The 21,573-nt window shown below is 43.4% G+C and overlaps 1 protein-coding gene and 1 pseudogene across 8 annotated transcripts in view; both read left to right on the plus strand.

Annotated features, from left to right (window-relative positions):
- Window positions 1-21,573, plus strand: part of LOC124608920 (sodium/potassium-transporting ATPase subunit alpha) — a 634,604-nt gene that overhangs the window by 504,906 nt on the left and 108,125 nt on the right. For 7 of the 8 annotated variants that reach the window (XM_047140031.1, XM_047140033.1, XM_047140030.1 and 4 more), the window contains exon 2: window positions 20,947-21,027. The exons of the other annotated variant lie outside the window; for it this stretch is intronic. In XM_047140031.1, the coding sequence (XP_046995987.1) occupies window positions 20,947-21,027 (81 nt within the window). The remainder of the gene's footprint in view (window positions 1-20,946; window positions 21,028-21,573) is intronic. 8 annotated transcript variants of the gene reach the window in all.
- Window positions 8,481-8,598, plus strand: LOC124561346 (annotated as a pseudogene).

The raw sequence follows: 21,573 nt of genomic DNA on the forward strand, positions 1-21,573 counted from the left end.
CTTTGGTCATCCCTCTTGCATGACGTGGTAGTGCTAGTTTGAAAGCAGGTTCCTAACGAACCACTTCGGAGAAAGCAGACAATAATCCTCCGGGTTAAACGACCGACAGCAAAACGAACCCGCCGCATAAAAACGCACGAGAGAAAAAAAGGAAATAGAAAACATGAACCAGTAAGCGAACAAGTTAAAAACTTCAAGACAATTTTTTTTTACCTAATTTTCTGAATACAGAATCAGTCGAGAACGACAAACTTGCAGGTGGAACGATTAACTTATAGGTGACTTTAACCCAAGCGATGTGTTTCGCAGTACCAGTTAGAGTGTCTATGACCTTCAGGTGTTCTCTGTTATCGATGCAGTCACGACCATGAGCCAAAGCAAAGGTGAAAGTCAAGTCACAAATACCCAAACATAGACCTCATTGGTGTCCCTTGCAGTGGTGATCAACCTGGGATCGGTTGCTACTCCGTTGTTCTTCTGATGGACGCACTTTTCGCTTTCTTTTTCTGGTCAGTGAACTGTCGCGTTCAACCAGTTGTGAGAGGTTAATAGTTGAACGTAGAATCGTAACCGCACTTTAACATTTCTTTTTTGCTCGGTCAAGTAAATGACAGAAACAGAAGTCGCATTAAGTGTCGTTAAAAATGAATGAAGAGTATCTACATCGAATCTAGGCTAGCAGTATTGCGTTTGTAACCTGAGACAGCTGCATAGTCTACGAAGGTGACAGGAGAACGGCCAGCTCCTATCTCCAGTGCTGGCAACACTGCGTCGGAAGAGCTTTACGTTTTACGGCTGCAGACTGCGCACGTGTATAGTAAGTTACTTTTACGTCTGGCTTGGAAATATCACAACGCTCTTCAAACCAACTGTAAGGTCAGGACTCATCACGTGTGTCAGGAAACACAGTTTGAATGGACTGTACAGCTACGCGAGCCACCTTCTTCGTGGACCTACGATGGTCGTTTGGCGTGGGCGAGGTAGGAGGGGGGGGGGGGGGGGGGAGATCGTCTGACCCGCCCAGAACAACGAACACGTTTTAGGCGGCCGTTGTTTGCCGTCCTTGTGTGCCGTTCACGCTTTTAGCATAACATCTCCTGACAATTCCAAGGACGATTATATGTGCACCTGGGCACAGAGTAACATATCTTTGTCTGTGACCTGGGTCCGGGTCTGACGCTCAAAAGGAATGCGTTTGCTATACGTCTCCATTCTTCACAGCTCGTGGCCTTGCGGTAGCGTTCTCGCTTCCCGCGCACGGGATCTCGGGTTCGATTCCCGGCGGGGTCAGGGATTTTCTAAAACAATGATTCAAATGGCTCTGAGCACTATGGGACTCAACTGCTGAGGTCATTAGTCCCCTAGAACTTAGAACTAGTTAAACCTAACTAACCTAAGGACATCACAAACATCCATGCCCGAGGCAGGATTCGAACCTGCGACCGTAGCGGTCTTGCGGTTCCAGACTGCAGCGCCTTTAACCGCACGGCCACTTCGGCCGGCTTGGGATTTTTTCTCTACCTCGTGATGACTGAGTGTTGTGTGTCTTTCATCATCATTTCCTCATCACACACTCGCACGTCGCACTCACAAGGGAACCTCCCCATCGCACCCCCATCAGATTTAGTTATAAGTTGGCACAGTGGATAGGCCTTGAAAAACTGAACACAGATCAATCGAGAAAACAGGAAGAAGTTGTGTAGAACTATGAAAAAAATAAGCAAAATATACAAACTGAGTAGTCCATGTGCAAGATAGGCAACATAACAAGAAATTGTGAGCTCACGAGCGCCGTGGTCCCGTGGTTAGCGTAAGGAACTGCGGTACGAGAGGTCCTTGGTTCAAATTTTCCCTCGAGTGAATTTTTTTTATTTTCAGACAATTATCAAAGTTCAGGCACTCACACATAATCAACTTTGCTCTCCAAAATTCCAGGACGTGTTCAGATTTGCTTGGAGATATGCAGGATTTGACGGTCTACGCACGAAAAAATTTGAAAAGCTTAAAAACATATGTTTTGACAGAACACAGGGAAAACTGTGCGACGGTGAAACTGTTGCATTCATTTGTTGCAGTTTGTGACAAACTCTTTTGTTTTCATCATTTTTTTGGGAGTGACTATCACATCCACAAGAAAACCTAAATCGGGCAAGGCAGAAGAATCTTTTTACCCATTCGCCAAGTGGACAAGTTAGGTGGGTCGACAACATATTCCTGTCATGTGACGCACATGCCGTCACCAGTGTCGTATAGAATATATCAGACTTGTTTTCCCGTGGAGGAATCGGTTGACCTATGACCTTGCGATCAAATGTTTTCGGTTCCCATTGGAGAGGCACGTCCTTTTGTCTACTAATCGCACGGTTTTGCGGTGCGGTCGCAAAACACAGACACTAAACTTATTACAGTGAACAGAGACGTCAATGAACGAACGGACAGATCATAACTTTGCGAAAATAAAGAAAGAAAAATTTTTCGCTCGAGGGTAGACTTGAACCAAAGCCCACTCATTCCGCAGTTGCTCACGCTATCCACGGGACCACCGCGCTTCGGAGCTCTCGAACTGTGTGATGTTACCTACCTTGCGCATGGACTACTCAGTTTGTATATTTTGCTTTTTTTTATAGTTACATACAACTTCTTCCTGTTTTCTCAATTGATCTGTGTTCAGTTTTTCAAGGCCTATCCACTGTGCCAACTTATAACTAAATCTGAGGGGGGTGCGATGGGGAGCAATACGGCGGCCGAACTTCCCCGCATGGGGCCTCCCGGCCAACAATGCCATACGATCATTTCATTTCATTAGTTCAGAGCACATTTTTACTGTTGGCCTTCTTAGTGTTTTCCCTTTAGTATGTTGTTCATTAATAAGAATTAAATGAGATCCAATGAGAGTTTATGAATTTATGTTAGGAGCGATCAAAAACTTTCCACTCGAATGCAACACTAACCGATTGCCTGCATTCGGTGATTATATACCGGTATCAGAGTCGCGCTGGGTTGCATATATATAAGCTGCAGCGACGCTCTTAAACGAAAACTTTTTGATCACCCTTATATTATATTATAAATCATTATACATTCTGTCCAGTGAGCGACAGACGATGAACCACGGGGAGCCCAAATATTAGGTTGGTGTATAAGTTCGTAGCGTTTTACCATACTTTAAATAAACACAATAGATACACATAACAGAGACTTTAGTTATCAAAAATATATTCTCCTTCACTGTTTACAGCAATCCGCCAGCGCTCCGCGACTGTAGAAATCACACGGTTTTGAGGCGAAGAACTTGTCGAGTCATGTTCGCAGCGCATTTTCATCCGGAAAGGAAGTTCACTGAAGGTTGATCGACAGAAAGGGAGGACATGATGAAACTTTGAGGGCGCAAGGTCAGGTGAATACAATCAGTGCAGGATGATTCTTGTGTAGTGTGTCTTGTCACTCTAGCAGAACGCGGGAGGGTGTTGTCGTGGAGTAGTATCTATCATTTCACGCAGTCTTCCTTGTCGTTGTCCTTGAATGGCGTCTGAAACACGTCTCAGTTGTTGGTAGTAAATGTCAGCACTGATGTTTACATCTCGGGGAGGCAATTCGTAGTACACCAGTCCATCGCTGTTCCATCAGATACATAGCATTATTTTTTATGCATGCTCGCAGGTCCTTGTATGGGGAGTCGCTGCTTTGGTCTCAACCATTCTTTTCTTTTCCTTCTGTTAGTATAAAGGCACCATCTCTCGTCACCAGTAACGATACAGGACAGGAATGATCGGTGTTGGAGTAGTCGGTAGCCATACACCCGACTGCATACAAATGTTCCGCGGCGGTGGAACGACGACAGTTTATTACATTTGCCAGTTCCCGAGAGCACTGACGTGGTTCAGTGTGAATTGATGCGTTTAACCGGTCGTCATGAAATCTCGAAGATCTTCCTGAACGTGGAGAATCACTAATGTCAAAACGATCCTCCTTAAAAAGAGAAAACCATTTTTTTCTGTGCTCTGTCCAGCGGCATTATCTCTCTACACGACGCAAATGTTTCTGCCACCGCTGCTGTCACCTCTCGGTTGAAGTCAGACAGAAGAATATGTCGGAAATCTGCCGATTTCGTCAGTTGGTACTCCAATTTCTAGCGTCCACAGCTCCACTTACTATTCCAAATGACGAAATGACAATATGTAAACTCAAATAGCAACACTGAACTACAAATAAAAAATGGCAATCGATAAATAAATTCATAGCAACCCGAATATGAACATGCAAAACAAAAACGCTACCAACTTATGTACCAAACTAATAGCATGCGCAGATCGCTGAACGGTTTGATTTTTTGCACATGACGTTATCATGAGGGCACGCAACGCCATTGGATATTAAGGCGCGTAACGGAGTTGTGTTGTAGTTTTGTTTATTTAGTTTATACTGCTCTTGCGGTGTTCGACAAAAGTTTGGTTTTAAAGTGCCTGGCTGTGTTCAACGGGATGCCTGTCGTACAGCAGAAAGATAAAAGGTGAGGATATAATCTAACATACCGTTCCGAAGGACATTCGACTGCAGTAAGTCTGTATTAGAGTGCCACTGAAAAGATCGCTTCGCTGTTACGGTACACCAACCTTTTATTCGCTACATTTCACGCTTGATGGTCAGTCTAGTCCGTCAACTGTAAGGAGAACCTGTTAACCTACCACCGAGGAAAATGCTAAGCCATACACAGTGCCGAATATAGATATAGTAGGAAGGGTTTCCATCATAAGCGGTAATATGAGTGCAGATGCAGTTTCTACGAATAGGGCAGACAGGTTGCAGGCAAGGAAGACAATGAATAGGTAATGTGTCTCCCAAAAAGGAAAAATAGACCAGACAACAGCTACAGATGAATGTCAGTAAACAAATCAGCGAAACTAGTAAACGCATAGAAGAATTAGAATGTAGGAACCGCAGGCTGACAGCTACACAATGTGAGCATAAGTAACCGGACACCTGGCTGAAAATGACTTACAAGTTCGTTGTACCCTCCATTGGTAATGCTGGAATTCAATATGATGTTGGCCCACGCTTAGCTTTGATGACTGCTTCCACTCTCGCAGGCACACGTTCAATTAGGTACTGGAAGGATTTTTGGGAATGGCAGCCCATTCTTCACGGAGTGCTGCACTCAGGAGAGGTATCGACGTCGGTCTGTCAGGCGTGGCACGAAGTGGGAGTTCCAAAACATCCCAAAGGTGTTCTATAAGATTCAGGTCAGGACTCTGTACAGGTCAGTCCATTACAGGGATGTTATTGTCGTGTAACCATTGCGCCAGAGGCCGTGCATTGTGAACAGGTGCTCGATCGTGCTGAAAGATGCAATCGCCATCCCCGAACTGCTCTGCAACAGTGGGAAGTAAGAGGGTGCTTAAAACATCAGTGTAGGCCTGTGCTGTGATAGTGCCACGCAAAACAACAAGACGTGAAAGCCCCCTCCATGAAAAACACGACCACATAATGAAATCACTGGCTCCGAATTTTACTGTTGGTACTACATACTTTGGCAGATGACGTTTACCGGGCATTAGCCATACGCGCACCCAGCCATCGGATAGCCGCATTGTGTACCGTGATTTGTCACTCCCCACGACGTTTAACCGCTGTTCAATCGTCCAATATTTACGCTCATTGCACCAAGCTATGCGTCGTTTGGTATTTACCGTCTTACGAGCAGCCGGTCGACCATGAAATCCAAGTTTTCTCACCTCCCGCCTAACCGTCATAGTACTTGCAGTGGATCCTGATGCAGTTTGGATTTCCTGTGCCATGGTCACCTAAGATGTCTGCCTATTAGACATTACGACCCTCTTTAACTGTAGCTGGTCTCTGTCAGTCAACAGACGAGGTCGGCGTGTACACTTTTGTGCTCTACAAAACCCTTCGCGTTTCCACTTCACTATCACATCGGAAACAATGGATCTAGGGATGTTAATTGGTGTGGAGATCTCGCGTACAGACGTATGACACAAGTGACACCCAATCACCTGACCACGTTCGAAGTCCGTGAGCTCCGCTAAGCGCCCCATTCTGCTCTCTCACGATGTCTGATGAGTACTGAGGTCGCTGATATGGAGTACCTGGCAGTAGGTGGCAGCACAGTGCACCTATGCACCTAATATGAAAAACGTATGTTTTTGGGGGTGTACGGATACTTTTGATCACGTAGTGTAGTTGTGTAATCATGAGGTATAGAGAGAAGTGCTTGAAGTTAAGTGAAAGGTTGTGGAGAGAAAATACAAACATAAGGGAAAGTGTCAATAGAAGCTAGTGCAGGATGAGATGACCGAAATATTAGGTAAACTGTTTTCAAGAACGCAGGAAGCGTGGTGGTCGAATGGAAATAAACCAGCAAAGTGTCAAAGATAAGACATTTGCAAAGCAGTTACACTTCCTGCTGTATCTAGGAAGTGTTATTTGTTTTTAAGAAATCAGGTTGGTTACCCATTTCCAGGACTGACAATGTTGAAGAGATGACATCACGCTCTTTCAGATACTGTCGTGATATGGTTACAGAGGTTTTGCCTCTAATGAAAGCCCACCCATTTCTTTTATCAAACGTTGAATCTGTATGTGTGCTCTCATTCGAAGAAAAGGTTGTGGACACCAGTGTTACATAAGTTTCTGTTGAAGATCGTGTTATATGACCGCACACTAACGTGTTGTTTGCTATTGTTCACGATGGAAGCAACCAGTCTACTGCAGTTTCCACACACAGATAACAGCTGATCAGTTAAACACTACTATCGCTCCATACAAGTTGCTGGCTGCAATATTGTTGCGGTAGTGTGCGACCTCAGCTCAAAGAATCTAACTATTCGGAAAGGTCTTAATGTGACAGAGACAAATTCCTGCTTACCCAACCCAAAATATGAAGATAAACGAATGTGGACGTTTTCGGATGTTCCACATTTATTTAAATTAGTGAGAAACCACTTTCTGGTTGATGGATAAAGACATTCACATGAGAAAATTGCTAATAAAATCTATTACAGAAAGATTCGCCTCAGTGTCAAGGGTTGAGAAAGTAGAAGGGTTTATTTACTCCCGCAACTTTTTTTCGGGCACCATGGCTAAAACCATAAGGTACTGCCCCGAAGAAGAGGAAGAAGCAGCAGATTTGTTTATTTACTTACTTACTTGCTTTCGATGCATTTGACATCCTGAGTGCCCGAAGATGCAATGACAAGAATACATCATCATGTGGTTGTGAAACGCAGAAGGATTTCGAGGAAAGAATTGTAAGGAAGGAAAAAAAAAATTTGCGTAGCCAGTACAAATCGTTTGTTCCGATTCCAGCAAGACATATTGACAACCGCGTGCACGTTATTCATGTGGTTTGCAAACTTTTAGCCATCGCAGATGAAATATATTCTAATTGCACAATTGAACCAAGACGGTTTGCAAATTATTTTCTCACAGATAAGAGACATCGGTGTTTTCCACTTGAATCCTTCTCTAACAGAAGTAAAACATCGATTATACAGGTTGTTGGTAATAAAAAAGCAGTTGGTACCTTAATATATACCTACTTTAGTTTGTTAGTAGTTTTTTCTCTGTGTCTAACAGTGTTCCCTCAAATACGTATATAATGTACTACCTGATGTTTTCTGCACAGTGGTAAACGCAACACTAAGTGGACTACGCTTGTCGGTATAGACTAACTATTTTGCATCTACGCCACCAAACTTCTGCAAATGAAGTAAACACTGATGAATGTTGTTCCGTACACTGTCCTCAGCCGCCAATGAAAATATCTGCCCGTAACACTCCGTATAGCTGCCACTCTTGGGGCACAATGCTCTCTATCAAATGAAATTTCCGTGGAGCCAGATGTCAGACGAATTTTTGACGTTACATGTGTTCAGAGCAAGTTAGCCCTACATGAGCGAAACAATGGAAATGATAGATGGTGAATGAGAGCTGCAGGATATCAACTTTACTCTTCAACCTGCACCAGAAGAGTCGGCTGTAAAAGAGGGACATGACTACTCCGAAGGAATCCGCTACCTGGTTGATTACATCACCTATGGCGCCGAGTACTGTGATGACACACTGGGAAGACCGTCTAGTTATATTTTAAGCCCTCCTGCTAGGGAACCGTAACATTGTAGTTGGACTGAACTATCTCGCGCTGGGATGGGTGTCTGTGATACATGAAGTATCCCAATTTGAACTCATTTTTAATGAATTAAATGGATTGGGCAGAAATAAGTGTAGTGAAAACAATCTGCGCTGCTGTCCAAACCAAATGTGATGATTCTTTTTGCCAGAAATTATGAAACTTTACGTTAGAATAGACTTTTCATTTGCATTCGATTCCTGAATATGAATGCGAAAGGCAGCTACAGCACAAAGGCGGAAAATCACGGCAGTTGCATTCTTCATCCACTACTAACATCTAAATAGGTAAATCAACTATTTTAATAATTTTCTGAAAGCATATTTCAGTTATGTGCAACGGCCTTGCCGCAGTGGATACACCGGTTCCCGTGCGATCACCGAAGTTAAGCGCTGTCGGGCGTGGTCGGCACTTGGATGGGTGACCATCCAGGCCGCCATGCGCTGTTGGGATTTTTCGGGGTGCACTCAGCCTCGTGATGCCAATTGAGGAGCTACTCGACCGAATAGTAGCGGCTTCGGTCAAGAATACCATCATAACGACCAGGAGAGCGGTGTGCTGACCACACGCCCCTCCTATCCGCATCCTCATCTGAGGATGACACGGCGGTCGGATGGTCCCGATGGACCACTTGTGGCCTGAAGACGGAGTGCTTTATATTTCAGTTATAAGTAGTTTGTGTTCGCGAGTGGCTCGCTGCGCCAGCCGTTGCGTCGCTTTCCTCCAGCAGTGACGTCATTGCGCAAGCCAATCGTGACCCGTTTCGCTTCAGGCCCAACCTTCCTTTTAATAACCTTGCGCACAACTATACTTTCCGTATGTTTACTTGAAGATGTCATAATATTTTAATTTTAGGACGACACGAAGAGATTCCAGTTTTGCGCTCGACTAGTGTTTGACCCCTGGGTTTTAATCCCCATGTTTATAAAGAATTGTTTTAGTTCAATGTCCGTGGCATCCAGGAAAAGGTCGCCCCTTCCCCTTTCCCTGACTGGACAGAAATACCAGGGATGATTCTGTTGTACGGACAATAGTGTACAGACCATGGACTTAAGTTCCGTCTGGTCAGCAAACGTCAGCAATTTATCTGGTAACCCTGTCTTCGAGAAAAAATTGAAGCAATTATGCGATGATCAGAGTTAATGTTGCATTTTAGTTTTGTAGCTCCTATCCCGAAACTCTTCTCTGGTTTTGAAGAGAGATGGAGGTAGGGGGGATATTGTAATGGCTAGATTACTGAGTTTCTAATTTTGTGTGCGTGCGAAAAGAAAGTAGCAACACGTCTCCAACATAGCAACTTCGAAAAACGCTGCAGTTTCTTCATTTCACAAAATTTTGGAGCTCTGGAGTTTTTTATCAACGACACTGAAAGGCAAATAAAGTATAAGGGCGGTGAAATGAAAACCGAACACTCACCATTACGGGACTATGCAATGGTTCCAGGTTGTGGATCAGTTAGCGGCCGACCGTCCCGTTGTAGCGGGTGTTCGGTTCTCATTTGACTGCCTCTCGTATACTGAATGTTAAAAAACATTTCTTATTTCGTCTGTTTATCTGTAACGACGATGAGACTTATTAATGAGAAGGTATGTGTTGGAGTCGTTGCCACTGCATTGTAATGAAAATAATGAGTTGTACTGAAATTTTATTGCTGAAGGCTCACGTAAAACTGCAGAATCAGTGCCTCATTTGGAACGATAAGTGTCAAAAATGGATCAATGATATTTCTTTGCCACGAATGGTCTAATGTGAAATTCAAAATTTTTCCTGCGAATTAAACGTTCGAAGAGATTTCGTGATTGCGGTCGGTGGTTGTAAACTTCTCTCCACGATATTTCAGCTGGACACCTTCAGGTGACCCATTGAAGACTGATGAAGGCGTTCTCCGCTCCGCCTTACACATCGCGCCCACCATTTCGGACCTGCTGGGATCAGTGACGGATAACTTGTTCATGAACGTTGCACTCGTCTTCTGCAACCCAGCAAGTCTGCAACTGCGGAAGATGGTATCTCCAACGGACGTTCAATGGAGTATGACAAAACATTAATTTTGGCCACAGCAACGTGGTTTTGGGGCTCCATTATAAAAGAATCCATTGAATTAGGCATCGCGGAAAATCTGATGAACTGTGACAGCGGCTACCAGCTGGATAATGGGTGGAATCCCCTATCTCCGAGATTTGCGGACGAAGATGTCAGAACATTAGCGCCAACTCCGAAGACAGCTGATCTTTACAGTTCCACCAGCGAGGGCGGTGCCGCCGCACGATGTGCTCCTACTGTCACCGTGACTCTGACGCATACGCGGTAATACCACCAGCGCGCAATGTAAGGCGGAGCAGGAAACGTCATTGTCTTCTTGGAAACTTGTAGTAAGTTCCTATGGGACCAGACTGCTGAGGTCATCGGTCCCTAGCCTTACTACTTAATCTAACTGAAACTAACTTACGCTAAGAACAACACACACACACATCCATGGCCGAGGGAGGACTTGAACCTCCGACGGAGGAGGGGGGTGTGGGGGGGGGGGGGTAGCCACACGTACCGTGGCAAGGCGCCTAAGACCGCGCGGCTATCCCGCGCCTTCGTCTTCGATGGCTCACCTGAAGATGACTGGTAGGTGTCCATTTGAAATATCGTGGAGTGAAGTTTACGATGACCGTCCGCAGTCCTGCTATCTCTTCGAACGTGAATGGTCTAGTTTCCTCGAGACGCAGATGGACTTTCACCCATGTAGAGAGCTGCATACATAGATCTCGATCGAATTCATTTTTACAACGCACTCAAGTACACAGAGGTGCTACGTTCAAAAATGAACCACGCGCGTTCCGAATATAAAGCAAGGCTCTGTTGTGTTCAGTAGCAAATTCTAGCAACACTACTCAGATAATCTGAACGAAAGAATATACCTTTTTCTGACCAAAAACTTATGAACATCAAGGGATCAAAAGCGAGTTTTTATTTAATTTCATACTAGGTGACAAACCCGGCATTTCCTAGGTGTTTTTTTGTCATTTTTAAATAGAAATGAAAACAAAAAATGAACTGTTTTTGTAGTGAAGTACGAAAAGAAATTTCAGTCCCATGTATTCGTGAAAAATACCTCCGAAATTATGAAACAGTCGTACATAGAAATATGTCAAAATTTACATATGTGTAAATAAAGTAACCAGAATTAAGAAACATGATCATGGATAGCTTCTGCATGCTAGGCGCAGCGGCTTCGCGTGTCTACAATCCGATTTTGCGCCGGCCGCGGTGGTCTCGCGGTTCTAGGCGCTCAATCCGGAACCGCGGGACTGCTACGGTCGCAGGTTCGAATCCTGCCTCGGGCATGGATGTGTGTGATGTCCTCAGTTTAGTTAGGTTTAAGTAGTTCTAAGTTCTAGGGGACTGATGACCACAGATGTTAAGTCCCATAGTGCTCAGAGCCATTTGAACAATCCGATTTTAAACGTCTCTGTGGCACTGCCTCTTCATAGCCCTATAGACGGTTATCGTTTTTACCTACAGTTCTGTGGGCTTCGCAGTTGAAAGCTGTCAAAAGCACCGCCAAGTGTCGGGGATTTCCGTAAGTTGACTCGACTATAGGAGTATCTTGTTAGTAAAGAAAACATCTAGTAAAACTTCATGCATGATACGGAATTTTTTCATGTATCTCAGTGTTTATGACCTCATATCAAATGGTTCAAATGGCTCTGAGCACTATGGGACTTAACATCTGAGGTCATCAGTCCCCTAGAACTTAGAACTACTTAAACCTAACGAACCTAAGGACATCACACACATCCATGCCCGAGGCAGGATTCGAACCTGCGACCGTAGCGGTCGCGCGGTTCCAGACTGTAGCGCCTAGAACCGCTCTGTCACTCCGGCCGGCGACCTCATATCTCTTGAACTATCTGTCGTACAATGATATATTTGCGTAGATACATTCAGCGTCATACGTAAATACTGTCAACGGAATATGTTAACAGCAAAGAAACAAATTTAAATGCCATGCATGATGCGCAAGTTTTTCTCGCGTCTCATCATTCATGACGTCATATTTCCTGACCTATGTCTCAAACAATGATATAATTTTACAGGTACATTGAATCATATGTAGAACTCTCTGCAACGCGTGTTGCGAACAGAGTTGGTAGAAAAGAAGTAATAAAGTTAAACGCCATGCATGATGCGACAGTTTGTGACGGATCTCCTTGTTTATGACGTCATATCTCCTGAACTACGATAGGCAGGTGGTTTTTATCCACATAGTTATTGTTGCTTGACAATAAGGATGTGTGTGCCGGCTTTGGTTGAAAAAGGTCCAGTAGTTTAGGCGCGCGTGCGCACACACACACACACACACACACACACACACACACACACACACACACACATAGACATGCGCGCGCGCATGCTCACATCCATTCATATATTGTGTATGGATTCATATTTCGAAGCAGTTAACTTCGAAGAATTTAATCATTCATCCGCTCAGCCTATGACAGTATCCTCTCCACAAACGGAAAAGAAGTGATAGCCAGAAAATTATACCTTAGATCGCAGATTTAATCACAAAATTTCGTTTCAGCAAAGAAAGAAAAAAAGAAAAAGAAAAGAAAAGAAAAGAAAACCTCTGTGTCCATCGGCTGCCGTTGGCAGGAGCCCTCCTTTACAAATCGTCATTGTCTCTTTCAGCCTCTGTCGCTTCCTATTTACTGTATGAAAACTGACAATAGGTTCACATTGGAAAGGAAACAGTGACAAGTAGACGCTCTTGTCGGGCGCGCCCAATAGCTCAATCCATAGTTGCGTAGCATGGCATGTACCGCCTTTATAGATTCCTCGTGCAGCATTCGGTTGGAACCGTGGACCTCCACCAGATTTATGTATATTGTTCAAAGGAATCTTTCTATTTTTTAAGGAATTTATATTTTTAAAGGAATCTTTGCCTGCATCACTTTCAACAAACGTGTACGTGAGTGTACTGTTTAGTGAACCATTTACGTATTTTGGTTTCTTCCCGTTCTGTTCTCGATTCATACATAATAAGGAAGGACGGAAAATTGAAACTTAATGTTCCACCTACAGCTACATCATTAGAAACGGAATACAGTACCTTTTTATTAGTACGGGAGAAGAAATCGACCAAGGTCTACTGAAGGAATTATCTCGGCATGTACGTGATACGGTTTAAGGAAACTACGGGAAACATTATTCAGGGTAGAAAACTGAACCACACAGCTCTCTGAAAATACACTTAACCATGCAGTCTACATATAATAAAGCATTTTGGGATGAACGCTGGCTTCTATGAGAATCGAAAGCCTTTCCTTAAGAACAAGACTTCTAATGTTATTCGATCCACCTAATTCTCCGTGAGCCATTCTGCAGTGTACCACTGTTGCCCATCTCCTCTCCTACTCCATTTGCGCATGGCGTGAGGGAAAGTTACTGGCTACGTGCCTCTGTTGCGCTGCGATTGATACTGCTTACGAACGGGCAGGTTGGCTGCAAAGTGGTGTAAGTCACAAAAACTGAAAAATGTGCTGACACCGCCTTTATTCCCTGCTGTACCTTCAAGTGTGTCACGAAGAGAAGAAAGAATGTTGCTGGAAATGAAAGCAGCTGACCGAAAATGCGTCATATCAAGTACGATAAAGCGCGTGGAACATCTGCTTTTAGGAAATAAACCCCGAACTTAAAGATTGAATTCCAGAAACTCGATCTGAGGAAAGGGCGCGCTTCTGAAAACAGGGCTGGCCGTCTTTCAGTGAGTTTTCAAATAGTTTCCGCTGGTAGAAAATTCGTCACGAAAGCAGAGAAACAAAAATGGCTGACCTTCTGAACTTTATACCTTCCTGCCAGCACGATTTCTTTCTAGGTTTACAATGCGGTCGTGGCGTTTCAAACACTGCCGAACAATTTGATGAAACGGTGATAACATCAAAATAATGACATTGTCTGAATTTTCACTTTGTGTTATTCACTTTTCGTTTTTCCTACTCTGACGATAAAAAACAATTCTGTTTTTTTGAATATGTTGTCAGTAGATGACACCACTACTGTGGTCAACGTTTATTGGAGCTCATTACCATACGCAAATCATTTTTTTTAAGATAATGATTTTGAAGATTTTAATTTTGAGGTTGTTGAGACTTTTTATCAATAGGATTATACATTATGGTACAAAGTTTGCATTTACAGGTTACTGTCATGCCCTAATTTACTCAAAAAATATGTAATAATGAGCTGGAAACTTTAAATGTACTCTCTTGAGAAAGCTGAATGTTGGACACACACCGCTTGGCAGCCATTCCGCTCATTTGACCATTCCACTCATTTGATAGAAGTATAATTGCCTCACAGTCTTCCACTAGAACCATTTCTCTAAATTTACCCTACAGGGCTTCGTTAGAAACAGTCTCCTTTCTTCAAAGTTACCTAGTTATATTCCCTGAGCAGATTTGTTACATTTTCTTATAGGCTATACTGACGTGTTCAATCGGACCACAAACTCGTTAGATATCCGCTTTGATACCATCTTATTAAAGAGATCCAAGCATTGGAACAGTCTTTTGGAATTGGGTGCCCTAGCGTCTTGTATGCAATCCATCTATAAAGAAAAAGACACTTTTGCAAAATGCATCCAACAAATTTAAGTTTCACATTCGCCTTTCCTGCTACAAATGTGTTCCTCCCGTTTCAATCAGCCTCATTGTATTAGTCATACTATAGGTTTATTTATCTTTGTTATGTGTATAATTTGTATTTATCCGCAGTCAAAACTGCCATTCATTACACCTATTAGAAACACTGGAAAGGCGCTCTGCGGTGATTCTCTTGCATCAGTTTTCCGTTAGACAATACATCCTTATCGAGAACTTTGAAAGTATCGCCGATCCTACCTAATGAACCGTTTGTAAACGTTAGTCGGCCTCTTACGATTCCTTAGGACACGACCAATTTTACTTTCGTTTATGTCGAATAAGTAGTCGTTCACAATAATGACTTAACTCTATTAATCAAATATTATTCGAACCAATGACATGTTTGTGATACCTTGATTAGCAATCGACAGTTTAATACAGTGTGCAATGGCTTTCGGAAACCTAGGTAGACGCCATCTACTTCTTCATCTGTATCTTCTATCTACAAGATATCGTGTATTAATAAAACGAACTGTAGTAAATCCCAGTCATATTTTTCTGAAACATTACTGATTCAGTGAGACAAGATAGAAACGAGGTTAATTGTACATCTTACATAATGAAAAATAGAATTGGAATTTCGCAAGAGCCTGGTACCTTGTTCGCTTTGAGCACTCTTGAGTGTTTTCCAATACCGTGGTTGTACATCTCAGTGACTCCCATTCGACAGCATGAGTAGCGGTTAAACATTGATAAGGTTATATACTAATGTGTGAGTTAATTTTTAAATGTGAAAATTTATATTTCGTCTTTCTGGCTCTTGGGTTCACTTTCTTCAGCAGATTAATCTACGAGAGACTGGATAAAATGTATGCAGATGCTTATTAGCTCAGATTTTTTTATACGTCCTTCACCATTCTCAGTTTTTCATTACACGATTAAACCGTGGTGCGCCTCTTCTATCTTTTGTTGCCTTACTTGGCACGTATTTGTCTAAAGTACGTTTTAAGATATGTTTGAGCCTAACCACAACTCTTCTGCGTTTGTCAAATTTGAATAAAATTTTCTCAAAGCATCAGGTAGACGGGCTATTAATAAGCTATTGCTGTGTAACCACTGCGCCAGAGGCCGTGCATTGTGAACAGGTGCTCGATCGTGCTGAAAGATGCAATCGCCATCCCCGAACTGCTCTTCAACAGTGGGAAGCAAGAAGGTGCTTAAAACATCAACGTAGGGCTGTGCTGTGATAGTGCCACGTAAAACAACAAAGGGTGCAAGCCCCCTCCACGAAAAACACGACCACATCATAACATCACCGCCTCCGAATTTTACTGTTGGTACTACACGTGCTGGCAGATGACGTTCACCGGGCGTTCGCCATACCCACAGCCTGCCATCGGATCGCCACATTGTGTACCGTGATCCTTCACTCCACACAACGTTTTTCCACTGTTCAATCGTCCAATGTTAACGCTCCTTACACAAAGCGAGGCGTCGTTTGGCATTTACCGGCGTGATGTGTGGCTTATGAGGAGACGCTCGACCATGAAATCCAAGTTTTCTACCTCCCGCCTAATTGTCAGAGTACTTGCAGTGGATCCTGACGCAGTTTGAAATTCCTTTGCGATGGTCTGGATAGATGTCTGCATATTACACATTAAGCCCGGTCCACACGCAACGATATGTCTCCGCAGACATCGGCGCAGATGTCTGTACATGCAAAAGATCGCTGCAAATGTGGTGTGTTCACACAACACAAACCCCAATCTACTACTCGCCCGCCATCTGTCGGTGTAGAAAAGAAATATCAGTGGCAAGCGACTACGCTCCCCGTAAACGTCAAAAATTTAGTTCAGTTATTTTGAAATATAGAAATGGAGGAAGTTCTGTTGTGGTCTGTGTTCGCAACTTGTGTTGCAAGAAACATTCAGAGCAACCACAGGAAACAGAGAAAGCGGTCAAAATGGTGTAGAGAGTGGCTGCTAATAGCGAAAGCAGTTTTCTCACGTAAATTTACTGCGAGAGTTGCAGGGCGAACCTAAAACATGGACAAGTATATTCATGTTTCTTTTTATAATAGCAGTTAATTTTCTATTATGTTTGCTCACAAATATATTCTTTTGTATAAACTTTTGATAAACGTATGTGAAATATATTGTTTTACATTAACTCTCACATTGACACTCCAATTTCATCTTCAATTGTACTCCTGCTTGGTCTTGGCGTTTGTTGATCACTAAGAAAGCCAAGCAGATCAAAATGCCATAACGTTGGCTGGTATACTTGATCTACTCCTACACCAGATCTTCTAGATTTCTGAACTTTGGATAACTCTTTTCGGTAAACAGTTCGCAACGAATTTTTTTTTTTAATTATTATTACTGTTTCTCCGTTTGCCAAGGCGTCAACTGCCCGCAATTTTTCAGTTAGAACATTGTATGCTGCTGTCATTTTGTCTCGGTCTCTACATTCTTTACTTTTAATCTTCCACAAACATGGGTGGTTTCTATATATTTCAATGAATTCACTTACAAACTCTCGAGAACACACGAGTATCAGCCATTTTAATGCCCTGTGCGCACAAATACAAACACTAGACTGAGCAAACAGCTGTTTCGCGCCAGATTTGCGGCGATGTCCTGTCCACACGCTCCAACTTGTCTGCGCAGATGCGGTTTGAACCCACAGATTTGAAAGGTTTCGCTCAAACCGCCAACTCCAACTTCCAGGTTTGCACACACCTCAGGTTGGTGCAATCTTCTGTCCACACGCAACGATCTCTCTGCGCAGATGTGATGTGCGCAGACATTTGCGCAGACAGATCGTTGAGTGTGGACCGGCCTTTACGACCCTCTTCAATTGTCAGCGGTCTCTGTCAGTCACGAGGTCGGCGTGTACGCTTTTGTGCTGTACGTGCCCCTTAACGTTTCCACTTCACTATCACATCGGAAACAATGGATCTAGGGATGTTAATTGGTGTGGAAATCTCGCGTACGGACCGGTGACACGAGTGACACCAAATCACCTGACAACATTCTAAGTCCGTGAGTTCCGCGGAGCGCCCCATTGTGCTATCTCACAATGTCTAAAGACTACTGAGGTCCCTGGTATGGAGTACCTGGCAGTAGGTGGCAGCACAATGCACCTATGCACCTAATATGAAAAACGTTATGTTTTTGGGGGTGTCCAGATACTTTTGATCACATGGTGTATGTCTGAATTTGTTGAGTCTTAGAAGCTTCAGATTATTAATCGTAAGCCCGTCGACATCGGCTGTTCTTGTCCATAATTATGTGTTTTCAGTCAGACCTTTTTGGGCTCACTAGATCTAATGGTTCTGGTTCCTACTGTGAAGTCTAATGCATAAGTTTCACCTGTTTCCTATAATTTCCCCACTTTCTACTTCGGGCTTCGACTAACTCGCAGTTGACTCAGTGGAGGCAACTGTTTTCTAGGAGAGACCTCGGTTCCGAGACTTCGCTGCGATTGGGCCGGCGGTTAACAACATATGTTTTAATTTTTTCACTTTCCTTAATTGCTATTTAGTTATGTTGATAGTCAGTCTGTATAAAGGTCAGTTTTGGTTTAGGGATCTTGGAGTTTCTCCTAACACAAAAGATGCGTTTTTGTTCTGAGTAACACATAATCTGCTGTCCGAGTGACGGTTTCCGGTTTATAGTGCACCTTGATCTATCTAAGGCGACTTTTACAAGTGTGCAGCCTGCAGTACAGGTTGAGGAATCTACAGCTGGCTTTGTCACAAAACTCGAAATTATTATCTGAGACTATCTACTCGTCTTCAGACTAGCAACGGACCCGTACAGTCTAAAGAACGATGCTGTAAATCGATTTTATGAGACGTAACCAATCAGTAGAGAAATCACTCGCATGCTCGGTTTGTTTTATTACTTCATTGGTGGTCCCCGAGGTAAAGACACAGAAGGCGCATCGAAAATTGAAAAACTATGTCAAGTATTTTACTATCGGAAAGGAAATGATGAGTCGTTATTCAGTTGTGTAGCAAGTTTCTTCTGTTTGAAAGCCACGATGTCTCCATTTAGACATTAAATTATGCTGGTAAGTATGTATCCAACATTCTCCATGGACATTGGGAGTCATTGCGAACCATCAGCAGCAGATACGTAATGGAAAAATACCTTTTTTATTCGAGTGATCATCTATGTCGCTCAGTCTCTTAGCAGCCTTTGTATCTTTGTGAATAAACTAGTTCTTATTGTTGGTCCCTTGTAATAGCATGTTTCTATATACTATTCGTAAAGATGTGGAGCAGATGTGATTTTGTAGTATTTAATCTGACCTGCTACGCAAACCTGCATGTTATGTTCCTGTATAATCATGTTTTAATTGTTATGTAACCGTTACCCTGTTGTCGCTAATTGTTTTGTGGACAGCACAAAAAACTGCCTTGCATTCCGGAGGCTACTAGCGTTTTCCTGCATGAAGCGCAGGTACGGTCAGATTCTCTAGCGCACTGTGACTACCTCTTCACCCTTCATGCTTCTCGTCTTTTATTGAGAGAGAACGCACGAGCAGGTTTTTGTGCTGACCTGCAGAAAATATTAATTTATAAGGTGCATCCGCATTTGCTGTTTTGTTGCTGCTAGTTTTAGTGAATGTTAGTGACTGCTAATGTGTAATAACTGCATTATTTGTTGAATGTAATGTTTCGTGGAATGTTAACTAGGCGTCAGCTCTTGACAGCGCAGTGCAACGACATTCCTGGCATGGGTGAAGCGCTCATTTGTCAGTGTTTTTCCAGATATTCTCAAACTATTGAGTCCGTGGTTTCATGGCGGTCACGATTAGCCGTTTGCAGAGAGAATTTTTTAAAAAAATTTACATTCCCCGTCAGCAGCATTGTAAACTTCTAAAGAATCAGGCTCTGTTTCTGGCGATTCAGCGCACATCGTGTACATCTTACATGTGTTTCTTTTTGTATGAGAATAAAGAAGAGCGCTTGCTGCCACGGATTTGCTATGATTCAGAAAAATACTATGCCGTAGAGAGAATGGGTACATTTTGGCACAGTTCGACGCCAACTTTGTCCCTTTACCCGTACAACCGAATACTGTACGAGCAAACTAACTAGGCGTTTTTTTTTTTTTAATTTATTTATCTGAGGCAGTGTCGTCCAACAACAAACAGAAAAGAGCAACTTGTTCCGACCAAGGCAAATGTCGATATTGGTAATCTCCTAGATATTCCCAGAAGGGAATGTCTTGCCTCAGTGCCGTTCCGATGGTATCACAGGAAAGACGCGAGTGTTCTGCAACGACTCGTCTTCTTCACTTTGTTACTGAGTGAAATTATCGCACACATTATTCTCGTACGTACCAGTATTTAGTCCAGAGGTTGGTTTTTAACACGGTACAGCTTAGTGTAGAAGAGGCGTCCCTGTTGAAAGTGGACTGCAGCTTATTGTGGAATCCGAACCAGCACGTTTCACGTAATAGTACATGAGATGTTGCCAGAGGACCAGGGAAAAGATGTTAGAGCCATTGAGCTACCGGGTTTGTCCTATAATGTGTCGGACTCCATAAATAATAAAAAAAAAGCACTTAAGTTCCCGACGAATTCTCTGTGTAGTCCATGTAAGGCAACGCAATCTCGCCTGCTTCTGTTCAGTAACACCTCAAACCACATGCGCGAGGTCCGCAGCTCGTGGTCGTGCGGTAGCGTTCTCGCGTCCCATGCCCGGGTTCCCGGGTTCTATTCCCGGCGGGGTCAGGGATTTTCTCTGCCTCGTGATGACTGGGTGTTGTGTGCTGTCCTTAGGTTAGTTAGGTTTAAGTAGTTCTAAGTTCTAGGGGACCGATGACCATAGATGTTAAGTCCCATAGTGCTCAGAGCCATTTGAACCTACGCTAGTTCCTCGACACGAGACCGCCATGAAGCCACCGACTTACCCATATATATATATATATATATATAAAAAAAAAAATCTGTGGTAACCAAAAGGGCATACTGAAAGCAAATGCAGAAATAAAATAAGAAATCATTAAGTTGCTCACTGAGGATGATTCCTAACGTCCCGCACAGCAAGCTTTGCTACGCCTGCGCTGTTGAAGAGCTGCGCCAGCCGTGCCAGCCTTGTAGTGTAGCGTGTAGCCAGTAGTGGCATCTTGTGAGTGTGTGTTGCAGCACGGCCGGACAGACTCGTACCGCGTGGCTACCATCCCGTCGCTGCCGGACGACAACAAGACTGCCGACGGCAAGGCTAAGGTACCCCTCTCACCTCTCTACAACTCCTGTCTTCTCTTCCTGTGTGGCGCTGCAACGCTTTCCGGCCTGGGACTCTCTACGAAAAGCCTCTCCTTCCGCCGTAGTCCGTGCTTTTGCATTTGTTCTCCATATAGCGCGTTCTGCAATGTTTACGTAGAGCAATTCGACATGTTTCCGCACAGAAAGAGTCTGCATGAGGTTTGGTTTGATGTACGGTACATAATATGCTGTCTCCGCATTACAATTACACGTCTCATATATCCACTCATCACTGAAACACATGGTATAGATTCAACAAAGTTTTTGAAAAATTAGTTTCTGACAATAAGTAGCAACAGAAGATAGTAAAAGCTTTTGACGTGTGGTGCTACTGAGGAATATTGAAGATTAGGTGGGTGAATTGAATAACTAGTGATGAGGTACTGAACCAAATTAGGAAAAAAAATTATGGCTCAGCCAGGCTAAAAGAAAATGCTGGGAGGGGGGCAACTGTAGAGGGAGACCAAGGCTTGAATGTTATTAGCAAGTTCAAATCGATGTAGGTTG

The sequence above is a fragment of the Schistocerca americana genome, chromosome 1 (genome assembly GCF_021461395.2).
Source record: "Schistocerca americana isolate TAMUIC-IGC-003095 chromosome 1, iqSchAmer2.1, whole genome shotgun sequence".
Classification (NCBI taxonomy): domain Eukaryota; kingdom Metazoa; phylum Arthropoda; class Insecta; order Orthoptera; family Acrididae; genus Schistocerca; species Schistocerca americana.